Source organism: Sesamum indicum, linkage group LG12 (assembly GCF_000512975.1).
Source record: "Sesamum indicum cultivar Zhongzhi No. 13 linkage group LG12, S_indicum_v1.0, whole genome shotgun sequence".
Lineage (NCBI taxonomy): Eukaryota > Viridiplantae > Streptophyta > Magnoliopsida > Lamiales > Pedaliaceae > Sesamum > Sesamum indicum.
Window position 1 is genome coordinate 735,446 of NC_026156.1, and position 19,558 is coordinate 755,003.

At 38.3% G+C, this 19,558-nt stretch overlaps 5 protein-coding genes across 5 annotated transcripts; 2 read left to right on the forward strand and 3 right to left on the reverse strand.

Moving 5' to 3' along the window:
- On the reverse strand, positions 693 to 4,696 carry LOC105174850 (taxadiene 5-alpha hydroxylase-like). Its single transcript, XM_011097071.2, has 4 exons — positions 3,702 to 4,696; positions 3,174 to 3,612; positions 2,889 to 3,076; positions 693 to 1,228 (listed from the first exon to the last, which is right to left on the reverse strand). The coding sequence occupies exons 1-4, from the start codon at positions 4,197 to 4,199 to the stop codon at positions 923 to 925; spliced, it is 1,431 nt and encodes a 476-aa protein (XP_011095373.1). The 5' UTR covers positions 4,200 to 4,696; the 3' UTR covers positions 693 to 922.
- On the reverse strand, positions 4,782 to 7,067 carry LOC105174852 (protein FATTY ACID EXPORT 5). The gene is made up of 3 exons (XM_011097072.2): positions 6,680 to 7,067; positions 5,743 to 5,830; positions 4,782 to 4,953 (listed from the first exon to the last, which is right to left on the reverse strand). The coding sequence occupies exons 1-3, from the start codon at positions 6,876 to 6,878 to the stop codon at positions 4,881 to 4,883; spliced, it is 360 nt and encodes a 119-aa protein (XP_011095374.1). The 5' UTR covers positions 6,879 to 7,067; the 3' UTR covers positions 4,782 to 4,880.
- Positions 7,445 to 9,189, forward strand: LOC105174853. Its single transcript, XM_011097073.2, has one exon. The coding sequence runs from the start codon at positions 7,614 to 7,616 to the stop codon at positions 8,724 to 8,726; it is 1,113 nt and encodes a 370-aa protein (XP_011095375.1). The 5' UTR covers positions 7,445 to 7,613; the 3' UTR covers positions 8,727 to 9,189.
- Positions 9,767 to 12,052, forward strand: LOC105174854 (CRS2-associated factor 2, mitochondrial). Its single transcript, XM_011097074.2, has 5 exons — positions 9,767 to 10,458; positions 10,823 to 10,950; positions 11,025 to 11,250; positions 11,330 to 11,457; positions 11,571 to 12,052. Exons 1-5 carry the CDS (start codon positions 9,876 to 9,878, stop codon positions 11,646 to 11,648), a joined length of 1,143 nt encoding a protein of 380 aa, XP_011095376.1. The 5' UTR covers positions 9,767 to 9,875; the 3' UTR covers positions 11,649 to 12,052.
- Positions 12,359 to 16,182, reverse strand: LOC105174855 (purple acid phosphatase 18). Its single transcript, XM_011097076.2, has 5 exons — positions 15,194 to 16,182; positions 13,874 to 14,542; positions 13,269 to 13,457; positions 13,106 to 13,194; positions 12,359 to 12,638 (listed from the first exon to the last, which is right to left on the reverse strand). The coding sequence occupies exons 1-5, from the start codon at positions 15,329 to 15,331 to the stop codon at positions 12,419 to 12,421; spliced, it is 1,305 nt and encodes a 434-aa protein (XP_011095378.1). The 5' UTR covers positions 15,332 to 16,182; the 3' UTR covers positions 12,359 to 12,418.

Consider the following 19,558-nt stretch of genomic DNA (forward strand, 5'->3'; position numbering starts at 1 on the left):
GTCCGTCTCTTTGTGTGTCTGTGCTCCAATATCCATTAAGTAGAGGCAATGATTGACAACTTGTAACATAAAAATTTGCAAGTCGATTTGGCCCAGCGTTCAGGTTTCAGCCATTGACTTCTAAGTCATGTATATTTACATACCATGGGAATCAACTATACCAACATATATGCATGGTAAATCCATTAATGTATGTCAATATCAGCTGCACTTATGGCTTCTTGGTAGCATTTCAGGCAAAATATACTTATTTTGAGGCAATACATTACCCTCACTAGTTCTTGCCGCAGACATCCTCAGCAGAGATGTTTGATTAACAGACATCTCCGACTCACTGTGATGGGGACGTAGGAGCTAAATACACTATCTTCACTCCTTAATTTAGCGAGCTTCTTTTATGTGGTTGATGTTAAGAAATTGAAGTGTGTCCTTTTCCTTCTCACTTTTGAAGCTTCTCTTCTTACATCACTCCCTCTTAACCAGGATAGGCTCGGCCAACAAAAGTGCAAAACAGCAAAAAGTCGGTCATTGTTCAAGCTTCTGACCATACTATCATATGAGCTACACAGCAACAGAAAAAAAAACCTAAGAGAATGTCTTGTCTTCCAAAAATTTACTCATCAAACAATCTTTTAAGAGCAAATAACTGAGTGACATAACAAGTGATGCTTATAAGTAGTAATAAATTCAGATTTAAGGTGAAGAAATCTTGCTATAGCATCTCAGGAAAAGGTAAATAAAGAACTCTGTTGAGGAAGAACTTGGCCAAGTACAACATTCTTATTAGTTAGTTAGCCATATCAAATAGCTAGACTGCCCACAGGAAGTACTTCCATTTTGGTATTGGAATTGCATATTCAGAGGGAATGCGCAAATATGCCTCAATAGGCCACTTTTATGTTCAAGTGTCACAGTATCTAGATCACACCACTTCCTTCGGTATAATTTCAATTGGAAGTCCTTGATTGGGTTCTGGCAGAGGATGCCTTTGGTAGCCGTTATCCTTGCAGCAGAGTTGCCATGTAAACTGAGTAACCAGATAATGAATCGTCGCAAGAGTTTCCATCTTTGCAAACTCATATCCGGGACAAATACGAGCTCCCCCTCCAAATGGAATGTAACAGTAAGGTGGTATAGATTCTGGACTCTCAAACCTGGCTGGATCAAATTTTGATGGTTCTGGGAAAATGGTATCATCCAGGTGAGTCATGCTAGTGACCCAGAATATCTGTATCAGCAAGAATTGTGTTGGAAAATTTCAGTTTCAAGTAATTGAAACAACATTTTGAAATATAACAATCGGATTTAGAAATCAAAAGCAATTAGAGTCACATTGGAACAAATAACATTAAACAGTTAGAAACACTATTAACAACAAAAGAATAATTCAATTGAAAACTTACAACGAGAATTGTATCGTAACAATTCTCAGTCTAATTGTAATAGATAATTTTAACTGAATTGCAGAGTTACTGCTTACCTTGAAGAAAATATATATTCCGTATCAATAGTGCACCAGGTACACGTAATTTCTCCCAGGTTAAGACGTTTGCGGTTCTTTCGGTTTTAGCACTACCCGGAAAACACCTCGAACAAACACTCAAAAGCTTGTTACCGAAACTAAGTTCAAATTTATGAAATATTGGGAGAGAGGCCGAGAGAGAAATTGTTTCAGGAGAGATTGAGAAACGAACTTGAAGTTGTGTCTTGCAAATGAGAAATGGATAGCCTATATATAGGCATGACCAAATCCACTACTAATTGCATCAATAAAATCAACCATAAAATGCCTTCAAATCCAAATGAAACAGCCATGAAACGGTAAAAAAATTTCCTGTAACAACAAAGAGGTTAAGAGGCCATAATGAGGTGATTCAATTCTCTTCAAATTTCAATTCTATGGGTTTCAATATGAAATCAAATTTCAACCATCCCCCACAAACTCATAGATTTGAACTTAAGTTTTTGTGATTTCCTTTAAAAAATAGTACCTTTCGATTTGAACTACTGTCTAAGTTATCTGACGTCAGTTATCACCAGGTCAAATAGAACTAAGCCTTGAATTTGAATCTGTGAGTGTGACAACGTCTGTCAGTAACAACAAGCCACCAGCTTTGTATTGATCTTTAGGGTTGACACTTAGGCCATGTGTCCTGATCCTACTTATGAATGCTTTCAGGAATAACCCAATTCCTTAGTTGTGACCAAACAACAACATTCACTAGTTGGGTGTCTCCAAGGATGCATTGCTAGCATCTCCTCTTGGAAGAATTGACCCCATTCAGAGATAAACTCTTAATATACTTGTAGTAACAGCACCTTATAGAATTTCAGGGGATAGACTCTAGATACAAAGTGTATCAGCCTATTTTGGTGCTCTGACATACCTTTACGAGTTGTTGATACCACATTGAACCTTTACCGAAGAACACCTCGAACAAATATTCAAAAACTTGTAACCGAAAGTAAGTTCAAATTACTGAAATATTGGGAGAGAGGCCGAGAGAAAAATTGTTTCAGGAGAAAGATTAAGAAAGAAACTTGAAGTTGTGTCTTGAAAATGAGAAATGGATAGTCTATATATAGGCATGACCAAATGAACTACTAATTGCATCCATAAAATCAGCCATAAAATGCCTTCAAAGTCCAAATGAAACAGCCATGAAACGGCAAAAAAATTTTCCTGTAACAACAAAGAGGTTAAGAGGCCATAATGAGATGATTCAATTCTCTTCAAATTTCAATTGGTTTCTATTTGAAATCAAATTTCAACAATTTGGAATTCATTATTTCCGAGCTTTATGATACCAAAGTCTGTTTAGGTAACGAACATGAAAAAGTATTTGCATATGGTTAATGTAAGCAAGAATACAGGAGGTTTTTCTTACTTGCCATCCTTTTGGTATTATGTATCCTTCAAACTCAATGTCCTCTAATGCCTTTCTGAAGCCTCCAAATGTAGGAGGAATCGTTCGAAGAATCTCCATTGCTACTCTCCATGTGTACTTCATCTTGGCAAGATCTTCCCATTTCAACAGCTCTCCAGAGGGCTTGCTCTTTTTAATCTCCTCTTGTTCTGCAGATCCCCAGAAACGATAAACGGGCAATCGTTTTTTCCGTAATTCAACATAAGGAATAGAAGAAAAATGTAGAAAGAAGCAGTGAATGTGTACCTGTTAGAACGGCTGCATGTATATTTGGATCATTTGCCAGAATTTGGATAATAAAAGTAATTAAAACTGAGGATGTATCATATCCACCAATCATAATAAGCATAACATTTTGTACGATCTCATCCTCAGACATCAATTCTTGATCATCTTCCCCACGAATGCTGAGCAAGCAGGTAATGAGATCTTGATGAGACGAGGCCCCATTTTCAAGTTCAATCCTTTTCTCACTTATAAGCTGTTTCAATATTCTCTGAATCTCAGCACTGGCCTTGAGGCTGCGGTTGAAGCGCGTGAACGGCAGATTAACCGGGAACGACCACACCCCTGCCATTATGTGTTGAAAATACTGAATAAGTGAGTCTCGTCTTGCTCCTCTTTCAACACCAAAAAGAAGGGAGCAAATTATGTTGAACGTCAGCGTCTTCATCAGTGGTAAAACCTGAGTACCACCACTAATAAGCAAACTAATGATCTGGGAAAAGAGGGACTATTCACAAAAGACCATGGAAGAGTAACAAATTAACATACCGTAACTTTCTGTTTCCCTTGCCAATGCATTAGAAGATGCAACCTGATTTCTTCGTCCATCTTTCCAACATAGATCTTTAAGCTATCTGCCTTGAGGAACGAAGCAAGAGCTTTTCTGACACGCATATGTTCTTCGCCACTGAGTTCCACCAGGCTGCGGTCACCAAGTATCCTCTTCATAGATTCCGTCTGATGGTTGCTCATGTTGCTGCCATCACTTGAGAACACAAGTTTGTTGGCAGCCTGTCCATGGATGAAAACAGTTGGTTTTCCAAAGAGACTCATCTTCGAGATTGGACCATATCTTTTAGCTCTTTCTGCAAACCATTTTTCAGCCGTGTTAGCCCTCATTGCCCAGAGAAAGCCAAGGCTCTGGCCTATAACTGGTATTCCTAATGATCCAGGGGGCAACCGTTTCAATAGTAGTCGTCTTCTCCTAATAATAAGGAGATAAAAGATAGGAAACAGGAAGAGGGAAAGGAGGAAGAGAATGTTCATGACTTCAAGATAGAGAGAGATGAAGGTGCTGAAGGCTCAGGTTCTTCTACCTGGAGCTTTTGGTCAACGGGGCTTGTGTGCCTGATTGGTTTACAGTTCTATATGTAAGAAACGTTTTTCCTGAGTTACTGCAATGGAATCTTGTCTTGATATATGAGAAACGTTTTGACTGAGTTACTGCAATAAGATCTTGTCTTGATGTATGAGAATCGTTTTGTCTGTTACTGCATTTTTAATCTTGTCTTGATTGAGTTTACGATTAGATCATATGTTCATTTTGGACTTAGATGATAACACCAGCTAAAACAATGCCCAGAAAATCCAGGGGTTGCAGAGTGGAAAATTCAGTGAAGCCCGTTCGTCTGTGGTCAATATGCATTAAGTAGAGGCTGGAAATCAAGAAAAGTCATAGAGCACTATGTAAAATCTCAAGAGAAGTTACATAGAGTAATTCCACCCCCCACCCAATAAAAAAAAAAAAAAAAAAAAAAAAACCCCTTGATCCCCCCCCCCCCCAAAAAAAAAAAAAAAAAAAAAAAAAAAAACTCTCTTGATACAATCATTGTACGTAAGTCACAACAATAAAATGCCAACCAGCAACCTTGACAAATCCATGTAGTTTGGCATGTTTTCATAGAAACAGAGCATGAATCATCTGTGTAGGAGAAACTGTCAATGCTATTACTCAGTCTTCGGTGGAATATGGTTCCCTCCAGTGGCAATTTTGTAAATATAAAACACAGTCATGGCGAGGCTGCAAACAAGAATCAAGATGGCAAAAATTAACATATTTGGTAGAATCAGTCGTATTTATGGAAATGCTCATAATTCATTGACACGCAATAAGATTTTGACATCCAAAAATCTATATAAAATTCTCAAAGAAAAGCAAACCAGAAAAATTGTGTGCAAGCTTCTTTCATGTGCCTGATGTTAAGATGGAATCTATCCTTTTCCTTCTCACTTTTTAAGCTTCTTTCTTTACATCACTCCCACTAAACCAGGTTATGCTCAGCCAAGAAAAGCCCAAAACAGCAAAAAGTCAGTCAAGCTCACCATGCTATTGTATTGAGCTACAATCAACATAAAAAACAACCTAACAGAATGTCTTATTCTTCCAAAAATTTACTCATTGAACAATTTTTAAGGTAAATATCTTTCTGTTAAAGCTGAGGGAAAGGTAATAAAGAACTCGGTTGAGGAAGAAATCTTGGCCCAAGTATAACCCTTTCATTAGTTGGTTAGCCACATCAAATAACTAGACTATCAACAAGAAATAGTTCGATTAATTGAATTACGTATTCAAAGAGAATGTGCAAATAGGCCTCTGTGTGTGTGTGTGTGTGTTTCAATTAAGCAAAATGCATAACTATCTTGTATGGCATTTTGCAAATGCAACAAATGAATTAGCAACATTATACTCAGAGAAGAATCCACAACATTATACAATATTAGGTGAGAGAAGCCAAGGTATGCAACTTTGGACGATATATGATCCGGCTAGAAAAGAGATGGAATAGCATGTTCATTCTTTTCGATTTACCTTATTCCAGCAACAATACCAGGTGGCATTATCTTTCCAGTTTGCATGTATCGCTGTCCCATGATCCATGTCAGTATGGCAGCAACAGCTGTTTAAGGCAGTGCTAGATCAGTAACACAGCAGTTCGGACAATAAAATACCAACATGGTTGATGACCCAAAACTTCAATCAGTAAAACAGGCAATATTAATCTTTGTTTCTCAAGTCTTACTACCAAAATTCACATTTCCATCAATGTAAGCCATTCGCATGTACTTAAAAGTTTGTTAATGCTGCTCAAAACTTTTGTCAAAATTCAAATACAGCAGCCGGAGAGAATGTTGCGAAGCCAAAAGATGACCCAAACTTTCTCCGAATTTAGTAAAATTCTAGTCAAGTTGGTTACAAATACAAATTCCCTTCTGTTGCAGTTATTTTGAAACATTTATGACAGGATTTCTGCGCAACTTCCCAAGTACTGACAAAGCAACAATCAAGCAATTTCAAAAATAAAAAGGCCAGATTTCCGACCAACATAATCAACAAAAGAATGAATTCGGACGGCTATATTGGGAAGAAAATACATAACATCACAATGACAAAGCTATCGGAAACTCTCCAAATCAGTGATAAAACTTTAAACTATTTACCAAAGAGAAGCCGTCCTTAATTCTTGTAATCTGTATCTTTATCTTGTACATTTGTAAAGAAAAGCTGGGACATCAGAGCATTAGGATAAAATATTTCCTAATTTCACATTGATAATGTTGCCAGCTTTCAACAAGAAACAAGCATTTCTGTCCTTCTACGCCCAGATCGAAATCATGACAGCATAAACTAAAGAGTTTACCAAATTCCACAAACACATAGACAATTCCACTAAAAAAATCATCAAATCAAATCCAATCAACTCAACTACGACATGTGAACGTGTTAACTCTGATAAAACGAGGCATACCCGTTTCAAGAATCAAAGCGAAGTAAGAGTTTTTGTGTTTATGGAAAGCTTGGAGGCTGAGATAACCGGCGAGGACAAGCAGCAAACCAGTGCCGAGACCCCCAGCCAGTGACGCAGTGCTGCCTTTCTTGGCGTACCCGATGACGCCACCTAACACCAGAAGCAGCCCGTATGGAATAGTGAAGCAAAAATCATGCATCTTGGAGCTGGGTTTTCCGAAAAGATTGAAATTTTTGGGGAGAATCGAGCAAAAATTAAGAGATCAGAGAGCAAATATTGAAATCGTTCTGATGCTTCAAGCTGGAAGCTTCTTCGCAATCTGGTGAGTCAGATGCACGTAACGACCACCAACTACGTTGACCTTTAGTTTTGTTTGCCGTTTTCCCGAAATTAATCTTGATCTTTAATGAAAGGACTGAAGTGTCCGCTTTCTGTATTTAGCAGACAGATCACAGACTGCAACTGCTTGCAGATTTTTGGAGGGTATTATTGTCAATATGAAAATGTTTTCGCGTGGGCGCCACAATCCTCTGAATAGTGCGTTAATGACTTTTTTTCTTTTTTACTTTTAACTTTTCTTTCTTTCTTTTTTTTGGAAGCAATTTTTTACCCTAAAAAATAAAGTGAAGTTTTCATTTTTTTTTTTTCAAAATAGTTTGTAAAATTTTTAGCATATTATTTTTGAAACTTATAAATATTTTAAAAGAAAATAATAAATAATATCTTATAAATTTGAGACCATCTTATGAAAATAAAATATTTGAAAAGCTCTTGTTAAAAGGATTTTGTAGTATTTTTTTTGTTTGGATTTTGTAGTATTTTGATTCTAGGGTTTGTGCTTTGTAATGAAATTTATTGCTTCACCTTCAACGTCAGGGTAATGTTTCTGCATTCTGAATGATCGGAAAGGTGAAAGTGAAACGCAGTCAATCAAATGCCTGCTCCCTTTCGATCCGGAATTGGATTGCAAAGGGGAAACGCCCAATTCTACTTTATCAATCCATTGAGAAACAAAATCCCCACATTTCAGCAACCGAAAACCCTAATTTTCCGAATGGTAAATCAATCTGGGTCTACAAGGAGACCCACTTGCCCATCATGCTCCAAACCGACGCCCATTTGTCTATGTAACCGACTCCGCTCTCCTGCTCTCCATAACTCTGTTACTGTCACCATTCTCCAACATAGTCTTGAGAAAAAGCACCCTCTGAATTCCACACGAATCGCAACCATTGGGCTAAAATATGTCGATGTAATTACAGTTTCCGATGTTAATTTACAAGCCCGGTTCTTTATTCGGTTGCTCAACTCCGGTTGTAGAACGGATGGGGTCAAATGTGATGAAGACAGCCATCTGTTTGATGAAATGTCGAGTGAAGGAGAGAATACTGAGTTTGTTGGCAGGGCCATTTCAGGACTGCCGTCTGAAGAAGTAGCTCTCGTAGATTCAGAAGCTACTGCTATCAGTTTTACCATTGGAAAATATGGATTCATTAGCTCCTTTAGTAATCATTGGATGACACTGGATGAATGTCAGAATATGAGCTTTGATCAGCTATTGGCCTCAGATATAGCTGTCGATGATATAAGAAAAGGGTTTGTTGTGAAGAAACTTCAGATGCGGCCTATAGAAGGGAGCAATGAATACGAAGAAAGTAAAGAATTTGAAATTGCAATTCCTTCAGGATCAGTGCTTTTATTTCCAAGCGAACGATCAATCGACGTTGAGGCTGTGGATTTTGAGGTTAAGAATTTGATCGTGTTGGATGGAACATGGGCCAAGGCCAAGAGAATGTACAATGAGAACCCTTGGTTGAGATTCTTGCCGCACATAAGGTTGGATGTAGATAAGTTGAGCTTGTACAGCGATGTGAGGCATCAACCAAGGGCTGGATATTTATCGACGATCGAGAGCATTGTGTATGCTATGAAGGCCATTGGGGAAGACTCTGAGGGATTGGATGGCCTCTTGGATGTGTTTGAATCCATGATTGGAGATCAAAGGCGATGCAAAGATGAAAGGTTGAGCAAAGCTTCTGGGAAGTGAGCATTTGATTGATTGTACTGCGTTTGGATTTAGTCTCATTTATTACTGCCATGACTTAGCTTAACAAATGACCATGAGAAGCAATGCGGAAAAGGGACAACCTAGAGATGGCCGTTCATTCTGTTAGAAAAGATGAAAACTAAGCCAAATTTTTGCATGGGTCAAGGTTGGTGGTGGATTGTGTTGAAAAAGATTCCAGACCTCAAAGCCTTTTGTTTCCACAGGTTGGCCATCGAGTTCTGTAATAGCCTTCCTTTGTGCACGAAAATAAAGCTTGGAGGTTCAGATCAGCGTTGGCTTGTGCAGAGGGAGTTTCTTTGGGGGATTCAGTCCCTGCGACTGAATCAATTGGGAACGACAAATTCAAAATAGAAAGTATAGCTCGTTCTTTCACCACTTCGGTTTCTTGCACATTGCTACATAAACAGTTAGTTGAATATTAATTTGCCCAATGGTTGATGAACTTGTCTGAAATCTTACCAAATACTCGTACATTTCCGTTAACCATTATGGAAAATATGGTTGCAAACTCTCTTTAACTGCAGCAGTCGATTGTCGTCATATTTTAGTTATCAATAGTTGCTAAGTTTATCTTAAAATCTTAACTTAAAACACACACACACACATATATATATTTATATTACTTGATCACGTCCAAATATCTAACTCTTTTTTGGTTTTTTTCTCCGGAGACTCGGCTAATAAAAACAACCCTGTTTTTGTTGGTTTAAAGAATTATTTTAACTTAAATTATCATTGTTTTAATTTAAAAATAAAGTAAAATTACGACGGGCTCCTAACACTTTTTATAATTATAAATGCTCTTCATTTTCTTAAAAAAAAAATTATAAATATTTTTTTAAAAATTTAATAAACTGTCATAAGGCTTAGTCGTTAGATTGTCGTTAATATCATGAATTATTTATAATTTTAAGAAAATAAAAAATAGAAAATGAAAAATGTTAAGAAAGTCTTAAAATTTTCTTAAAAAATATTAAGTATGAATAATTATAACTTTCATAACATTTACACTAATGAGATTTAAGCCATTGCCAAAATTACTGCTATTTATGCTACGGAGAGAGAGAGGTTGATCAACTCTCTCCATCTCTGTCTTTTGGAGTATTCGCAGACCCCGAAACTTTTCTGATGTTGAAGCTCTTTTCATGGCGACGCTCAATCCAACACCCACAACCCTTGAACCTCAGGTTATTTCCTCATCTGCTGCCCTCGCCCTCGCCCTTGCCCTTGCCCTTGCCCTTCCTCTTCATCTCTCGTTTTCTGGGCTACTCTCCACCTGCAGAAGATGAAGAAATATACGACCCCCCTTTTTCTCCCACCCCTACACAAACCGCCAAAAGGAAAAACAAGTCAAAATTCATTAAAAAGAAGAACCAAACGCAGAAAGTCGCCAACAAAATTAATTCCGATGGTGCCAATGGCTTTCCGGTGAAGTCCGAATTGCCATTTGATTTTATGTACTCTTACTCAGAGACCAGCCGGGGTGTTGAGCCCATTGGTTTTCGCGAACCCAAGAGGTTTTCGCCCTTCGGGCCGAGCCGGATTGATCGGAAATGGACTGGGACAAGAGCTCCAGCCGAGCAAAAGCCGGATTTGGAGAAGTTGGCGGAGAAGCGCCAAAGGGTTCTTGGGGAGCCACTCTCCGAGGAGGAGGTTACGGAGCTCGTGGAGAAATATCGCCACAGCAATTGCTCCCGCCAAATTAATTTGGGTAAATTTTCAGTTTTTCTAAATCTTTTCTTCCGAGCATTGTGATTGGAATTTTTTCTCTCTACTGTGGTTTATGTATTATAAGGAAGCATGACCCATAAAATGGTTTTCTGTTCATTCTTGTAAGCATGGTTGATAGTATCGACCGATGTCCAATCATAGTGGTAGATACATATCCGGCTGCAGCATGGGCCGATTTGGCTACTGTATAATGTATATTCCTTGTGTGCAGAATTCACCTCACTTGAATTTTTGAATTCACGGATGAGCTTGAAACATCTCATTAGAGTTGGAACTTCTATTACGATTCTCCTAAAGCCATTTACCTTTTTTTGAAATGAAAAAAGTTATCCTGATTATGGTAGGAAAAGGAGGTGTTACGCATAACATGCTAGAAGACATCCACAACCACTGGAGAAGAGCTGAAGCAGTGCGAATCAAGTGCTTGGGGGTGCCAACTCTGGACATGGACAACATTTGTTTCCATCTTGAGGTTTCAACCCTGACAATTTTTTTCTGCAGAATCTCGCCGTTTATTAGCTAATGAGGGTTGCAGTATGTTTGTAGGACAAATCTGGAGGAAAGATTATATATCGTCACATAAATATCCTTCTCCTATATCGTGGTCGTAACTATGACCCTGACAAGCGGCCGCAGGTTCCAATAATGCTGTGGAAGCCTCACGCACCAATTTATCCGAAGCTTGTGACTAATGTTGCTGATGGCCTGACATTTGAAGAAACTAAGGAGATGCGGAACAGAGGGCTTAATTCTCCTGCCTTAATGAAACTCAGTAATTATATTGAAGTTCAATCCTGACAGACTCTGATTTTATAGTATTAGTTGTTTAATTTCACCTCTGCATTTTGCAGCTAGGAATGGTGTATATGTAAATGTTGTGGAGAGAGTAAGAACGAAATTTGAGACTGAAGAAGTAGTAAGGTTAGACTGTACTCATGTGGGCACAAGCGACTGTAAGAAGATTGGCGTCAAACTGAGGGTATGAGAATTCTAATTGAAATCTAAGTTGTCTGTTGATGACAATTTTGTCCTAATCTGTCTTCTCTAGAAGGAAGTTATGATCCTTCAATTCGATTTCTATCTTGGATGCAGGATCTGGTTCCTTGCGTTCCTCTCTTGTTCAAAGATGAACAGATTATACTGTGGAAGGGATACAAAGAACGTGAATGAAACCTTCATTCATATGTGGAACTTTCAAGCCAGAAAATGGTGGGGCAAAACGGTGTAAACCTGATGCAGTTGCACTAGAGATTTCTGATCACCTCCCTAGCTAGCAAGAATTGGTGGCTGCAGTTTCAAACTCAGGTTTGCACGGATTTTCCTGACAGGTTAGATTGGTGAGCACTAGAGAATGTGCAGGCAACTGACTTGATGTATGATTAGGGAACTTCTCGACTTATCAAGTGTATCATCCTGCACTTTCTGTGTTAGTCATGGCCCTTTGGGATTTTTTACAATCTATCAGAAACTTTAACAGTGAACACGGACTCCTGATGAATGGAACTATTCTTATGTCAAATTTGATATTTGATATTAAATACACTGGTCAAGTTTTCACCGATCTAATCATGCAGTCTGTTTGGCATATAAGAGAATAGTCATTCTGACTCATACGGGAAAATAAAGATTGGACATTCTACGTGCTGTATGCTAAGGTCAGCTCATGAGAGGTGGGAAAGGAGATCAGGAGAGACATAATTTCTGTCCTTACCATCCTTCTTATGCATGTTCGGATATTTTTCAAGTTGTCTTAAACGTCATAAATTATAACAGAGAAATAATGGCAACAATCCCTAGAACTGATAAATTTACTGAATCAACATTTCTAGCAGAAACAGGGACCCTGAATACTTGTCTAAATGATCATTTCGATGTTAAGGCACTACACACAAAATATGCAGGATAATATAATTTACAGGACAAGCTAAAGATCCACCTATCTAGGGCTCCACGAGTATTTTTCTCAGTTCGCCATTCTTTTTCAGGAGACACCCTGAGCCAAACAGGGAAATTATCCAGACTTGATCTGACGTCACTCGTTGATCGTCATCATTCCTATGCCACCTCCACAATGCATGAGTTGAGTTCATTATCTTGAATTCACCATGGCCAAAACTTGCTTCCCGGAAGACAGACCACCCAGGTTGGGGCTCCTTGTACCTGCCAAATGATTTTCCAATACTTCTTACACTGTTATAAATCTAATTTAAAGACATGGTGCAGGGATGACAATAAACTAACTGTAATACATGGTTTCCAGATGATAGGGTACAGATAGGGTATGAAGAAATCACTATTGGTATTTATTGGGTAGGGGTCCAGGTAGGGCGATACCCATTAACAGCCCTGCCACAAAAGAGGCCACAGTGCAGCCAATCAAGACAAGCTTTCTTTTCTTCTTTTCCTGGTATTGAGGGGAACAGGGGAAGAACAAATACGAAATCCACTAAAACTGAAAAACTTTATGCTAGATCATATTTCTCACAGACGGCAATTACTGAAAGAGAGAATGCAAAGCTTCTATTTCAGCTCATACAGTAGGCTCAACTTATATTGCAGTTAGTTTTCAACACTTCTCTTCAATACACATTGTAATTCCACATTTATTTTACTACGAGAAAACTTACTCGTGCGCTAAACCTTCTTTATTACCACCATCCCCAATCGTGATGTGGACAGCTCCACACCGGTCTGATCTACCATTGAACACGCGCTTCTGTTGAAATAGCACAATAATAGGTCAAAATGCTCAAAGATCAAATTGATGGAAGCTACAAAATGTAATCATACTGAACGCTCATAGGCATGAACATGGCCAGCAAACACGATATCCACACAAGCAGCATGAAGCAAGGGTTCCATTGTTTCCATCATCTCATCACCTTCACCTTGATGGGCCTCATTACTATTATACCATGGCATATGGAATAGTACAAGCAGCCAGGGTGTCCTTCTACGATTCACCTTTGAAAGATCAGCCTGGTCAAGTTCAATAACAAAAATGTTATGTCAGCGAAATACATCATTGAATAAGATCACGTTCGATCAAAAGCATTATTTTCATCACCTTTGACCATCTACTCAAGATGATAATGGGAAAAGCAAAAGAAAGGCTAAGAACCTACATTCAGGACTAGACAAGAACATCATATTTATCTCCTTTAATATCTCAATTTTTTTAAATATAATTGTAAAAGTTTATCCGGATCACAAGGTTGTCTTCAATCACTCAGCGACATCCTATACTGTTCAGATTGATTTGTTACGCCTAGCAATACATAGAATCATGAAAAAAAAACATTGCACTCATCTGATCCATTGACCACAGAGTTCATCGGGATGATGAGAACCTTTTACATCTCATTTCATGAAAGAAACAAGTATGCTCAACTAACCTTCAGCCACCTATATTGATCAGAATACTTGTCATAATCTGCATATGAACCAAGCATGATAACATGAACACCGGCAACATCAAACGAGTAATACAAATTTGAGGTGGAGTTGCTCTCTGAATATGGCATCTTCCATCTTGAATTGTAGGGTAGAAAACCATCTTTCAAGAATGGGATGTTTTCCATCTCATGGTTTCCTTGAGTCACCATCCATGGTCTTCTACTTGCAAGTGGCTGCAACAGCTCCCCAAATGTGTCCCACCTATGCTGTATATAATCAGCATATGAAAGGTCTCCAGGAAGCAAGTGAACATCATATTTGCACTGATCTATATGCGCCAAAGTTGTCTTAGTCCATTCAGTCTGACCTAAATCACCCGCCACAGAAAAAGTAACTGGGAACTGAGATGGTGGGGTTTTGAGCTGGAACTCAGGACCTTCACGCCCACATCTATAGAAGTACAAGGTGTCATCATGCAGAGGACCAATTACAGTGTGGTGTATAGTTCCAGACCTGTACAATAAATATTTGTAACTAGTATTCTCCCCTCGAGCTGTCGAGGTGTAGTTCTTGGATGATGTTCCATATTCAACAATGGAGGGAGAATATCTATCACTAGTGACCCATGTAATCCGTATGTGTTTGGCCCCAGCCAAGGAGATGTGAACCTAAAATGGCCATTTATAAAACAAAGCTCAAAGATCAGCTCTAGGCTCGAAACTAATGCATAAAAACTCCAGTCCTCAAATCTTGAGATGACAGAAACTGATATTGTACTTGAATAACAACTCTAATAGCACCGACTCTCCTACTTTTCTGTATAATTCCAGCACAGCCATACCAAATGATCTCAATTTTCATAACTGGATTAGAATAAACCACCAGATCCAATCTTGCATAAGCAACCAAGAAAAAATACGTCATGTACAATAGACCAGTAGCGCCTCCAACATACTATTCATCAAAAGAAAATTTTCAAGCATACGATTTTTTATCCAAAAGCCACAAAGAAATCATGCTTTTGGTTCTGACTAGAGAAATTTTAATTACAGTACAACTTCGTACATAGCCAATTCTTTTCTATTAAATAATTATTTGATCAGGACTATCTCTATAACTCTTGCAAACCCCAGCACCACAGACACCATAACAAACACGACCAACTGCCCAGCACCCAAATCACAAAGGCCCAGCAAGAAAATCCAGAGAAAATAAAGAAACATGCAAATGCAATCAAGCAGTCCAGTTTCCAGACATTCAGATTCTACATTCACGAATCAAAATTTTCTTAAACTTCCCCTTAAACAAATGAACTTCACCTGTTGAGGATAAGAAGAAGGCTTCGGGTCCCATGGAAAATGAAGCGTTTTCCGAGGCGGCGGTCTAACGTACTTACTCGAGGCACTGACTACCAAAAGTGCTAGCACCACCACCAAAACCAGTTTCGAGTCCATCATCGATTATACTTCAGCATGTGGTACATATTCACTGATGCTTCATATCGACTTCATGTAAGTACAGTACGGGGTAGGTTTTATCCAGGGAAAACAAACCTCAAATTCGTCTTCGGTTCAGAACTTTGATTGGGGCATTCTCAGTAAAGCACCCGTGATGCTTGCCACATATGATTGGCATGTGGGCTTTAATGATATTTAAATGCTTGAATTTGAAGAATGTTTTGGGTTCCCCAGAGGCTGAGAACCACACATGTCAGGTAGCATAAAATATTTATTCCCATTATACAGAAGAGAAATCAGAAAAAGAACACTATCATTTGAGGAAAAGTACTTTTAACCATAGTACCACATGGAAAGCATAACAATTGATACTTAACCATAGAATTTGAGAACCGTGACAATGAGTTCTTCACCTCCAACAAATATTTGCACTTGTAATGTGAAAGGTTATGACGCTAATGTGAGAAACAATAGTACAAACGTTAAGCAAAACTTGGCATGCACCGGTCACTCTAGCCCAGCTTTCATTGAAGATTCTGATGTGGAGAAGCTGCAAATGACTAATAACGGAGACAACTCATGCCGGCATGTACATACACCATGTGTAAACCATGAGATGGCTGTGGAAGGCGCGCCGCCACCGTGCTATGGTTGATTCCAGAGGGAGGTGGCTGCGGATTAACCGGAGGATGCTGGCGATGGCACCGGCAGGATCACATTTCTGGGTTTTGGTACTGTTGCTGTTGCGAATTAATCGCCATCGTCAGTGGGGCCAGCCCGCCTGATTGTTGCATCATTCTCAACTGCAAACTCTTTACACAATTTTAATTCTACAGTATATTTCAAAGAAATGAAAAAAAAAAAAAAAAAAAAAAAAAAAAAAAAGAAATTGTAAAAGATTAATGAAAGTTTATTTTCGAGAAAACAGACGATCATGTACTTATAATAAAAAAACCAGTGTTGTCGTACTTCTAAACAAATATTTAAGGCCAAACAACAAAAAAAAAAAAAAAAGAAAGAAAGAAAGAAGTACTTGTAAAAGATTAATGAAAGTTTATTTTCGAGAAAACAGACGATCATGTACTTATAATAAAAAAACCAGTGTTGTCGTACTTCTAAACAAATATTTAAGGCCAAACAACATTATCATCTTTTACTGAGTTGCTTTTTATTATTCCCTTGGTTTTATAACTCACTATTGAGTTTCTTTACACGTTCAGATGGTCAGATATTTCTACTACTTCTGCCGAAGAAACTATAAACTGCAAAATCCATTGCTCTAACCCCTAAATCAACACCTTTGGAAACCGCAGTAAGGCGATGGACCAAATTTCTCGGCGCATCCATTGCAGAGTTTCCCGATTGGGGAGTCCAGGAAAAGCAAGTTGAAACCGGAATAGCATTAGCCCGAAGCAATTCCTACGTGATTGAAGGAGGTCGATTTCTTTCACAATCGGAATGCTGAATTCCTTCGCTTTAGATATTCTCACTTTTAGTCGATTTCGTCCGCCGGCGAAGGAGTAGGATTCTGGGGGGAGAGGGTAATAGCATTTAGGAAGCCACCTTAATTTGGCCAAAACTAGGCTGTGTAGTGACTCTGTACTATACGATCGCGACTGACCCAATAGATTTGGTATTTTACGCCATACCAAATATTTAGTTTGCTATTTTCTTTTAAAAAATTCGGTAATTCAATAGGTTTTGGTTTTCGGCTTGGATAAATTGAAATGAACTTATTTTAAATAAATAAATATATATTATATTTATAATTTATAAAATACATATGATTATAGTAAATGATGCGTGCGATTTTAATATGGACTCAAAACACTTAGATCTTGATGTTGGATTTGGGCTAATTGAGTAAAAGCTCTTGAGAAAGATGACCTGCAAAATAAAGGGGTAGCACTTTGATGTTTAAGTTAATTCCGAATTTAAGAATAGATGAATGTAAAAATGAATTATGACGAGAAATTATGATAAAAATGATAATTTCATATGCAAGAACACGAAATTAGAGTAATAGAAGAGCAGTAAGAAGAGTCCTTAAGCCTGGAAGAGACTGTTTGTCGGGGGTACCTCCTCTCTTTATAGAGGAGTTCCCCTGCAATAGGAGCCCTGTTGAGGGGAATCCGCATTATTAGCGAGGAAGGCGGGATTCTGTGGATAAGGCTCCTCCTTATCCATTCCTTAATCAACAAGTCTCCAGGTGAAGGGGGACTCCTTCTAAGTGCAAACTTCTACCGGGTGAAAAGTCCTTCCAAACTGAAAGAGTACAACCTCTTGAGAGCACATTTCCTATAAGCTAGCCTTGAAGGTCTCTTGATTAGGCTTCTTCCTTTGGCCAAATATTATAAAGTAAGCTCTCTTCCTTGATTGGTTTTGGTACCCCTTGGACCGGGTCTAGTGGGCCTTCTCTTTGGGCCGAACCAAATGGTAAGTTGTCCCTTTCTTGGATCAGGCATGGCGACTTGGGCAGGTTGTCCCTCTCTTGGCCTGGCGGGTTTATATCTGGCCTTAACACTGCTTTTTGAGTCAATCTTTTTTGGGTCATACCCATCAAATAAATTTAATTTTATTCAATTTTGAATTTATTTTTTTTAAATTTAATTAGTTCAATACAATATCCAACCGAAACGAAATAAAGTCATTGTGAGGGGGTTGTTGGGAGATGAGGATAATCCCTTTGATGTCTTCAAATTCTAGTGACAATTACATGGCCCTTATGTCCATGTTGTATTAATAGCCTTTTGCTATGTGAGGGAGGACGATACATCTGAATGCCAGACTTTAAGAACTTACCTCTTGATGGTCCAGTTGACCTTTAGTCAAGACCCAACATTTCCCATGTCCTAATATAGATTGGAGGCTATTCCCTTTCCGACTCCGTGCACACAGGGGCCTTCCACCAGGTCTTTGTGTAAAATTAAATGTCTAATTGGAACAACACATACTTTTAGATGAATATTTAGCATATATTGTTACCATACTCAATTTTCATCTAATATGAAATATTAGGATCTGGTTCGCAACTGCAAATAAGAAAATTGGCTACAGGCCATATTATTGTCTTGATCACACATACAATTAAATCAAATATTTTTTAATCTCAATTATATGACAATAAAATAATATTATGAATAAATTACAGTGCGATGTGTATAAAAAATGTATGAGTCCAATTGATATATATTATGCTCAAAGCTTGGGTCGAGCGAATACAAATACTGAAAGGGGACCTACAAAAAAGGCGTTAGCACTTAGAAGCCCAAGTTAGTATCGAATTTAGGAGAAAAATAATCGTAAGAAATAAAATATAATGAGAAATCATGATAGAGTAAACAATTTCGTTAGAGAAATCGTGCTAAGAGTGATAATACTAAAGTATGAATAAAGTTGGTTTTTCAAATTTTGGAGGGTGTCCCCGTAAAGGGATTGAAGGTGTCCCTGTTGGAAGGCTGAAGGTGTATATATAGAGGGGACGCCCCCCTCTACCAGGACTTTGTACACCTCTTTTCTCCTTGGAAGAAAAGGGTCAAAATTCGTGTGGATAAAGTTTAACTTGGTCTTATCTTTAACTGATCAACTCACAAAAACACGTCTTTGCTTGGGATAGAACTCCTTTCGTGCGACGACTCCTATTTGGCGGGGAGCCTCTTCTAGGTTTAAGAGTTCTGGGTTTTGGGGAAACCTGTCTTCTCCTGGATTATCTTATTTGTAAGGAGGTCCTCTTAGGGCTAATGTGGTCCAATGTAGATGCCGACATCGGGGTTGATGATATGCCACATAAGAGAGTGGGATACCACGCGGAAGAGTGGACTGACAAGTGTGTGGGCTTTTTTAGCCGAGTATTTGTTAGGTTTTTATCATGGTTCGAGTAGGAGGATGCCTCCAACCTCCTTTCTTTATCAATCTATCTTCTGAAGGGCAGCCGCCAAGGCCGCCTATCAAGTGTTTTCGGGCCTCTAATGACTTGGGTTTCCTAAAATGTTATGAGTCTCTCGTTTTTTTCTTCTTTTTGAATTACTTAGACTTATTTGGGCCACAGTATTTTTATGCACATCACAATGTTTTATAAAAAAATTATTTATATATTTTAGTCTAATTTTATAAGAGTGTCAATCTAATTTACTCTAATATTATTACAGACCAACTGCAAAGAGCTCTGAAATGATTTACACAAAATTGCCTTTGTAGATTGTAAAATGTGATTTTGAGGAAGATTCT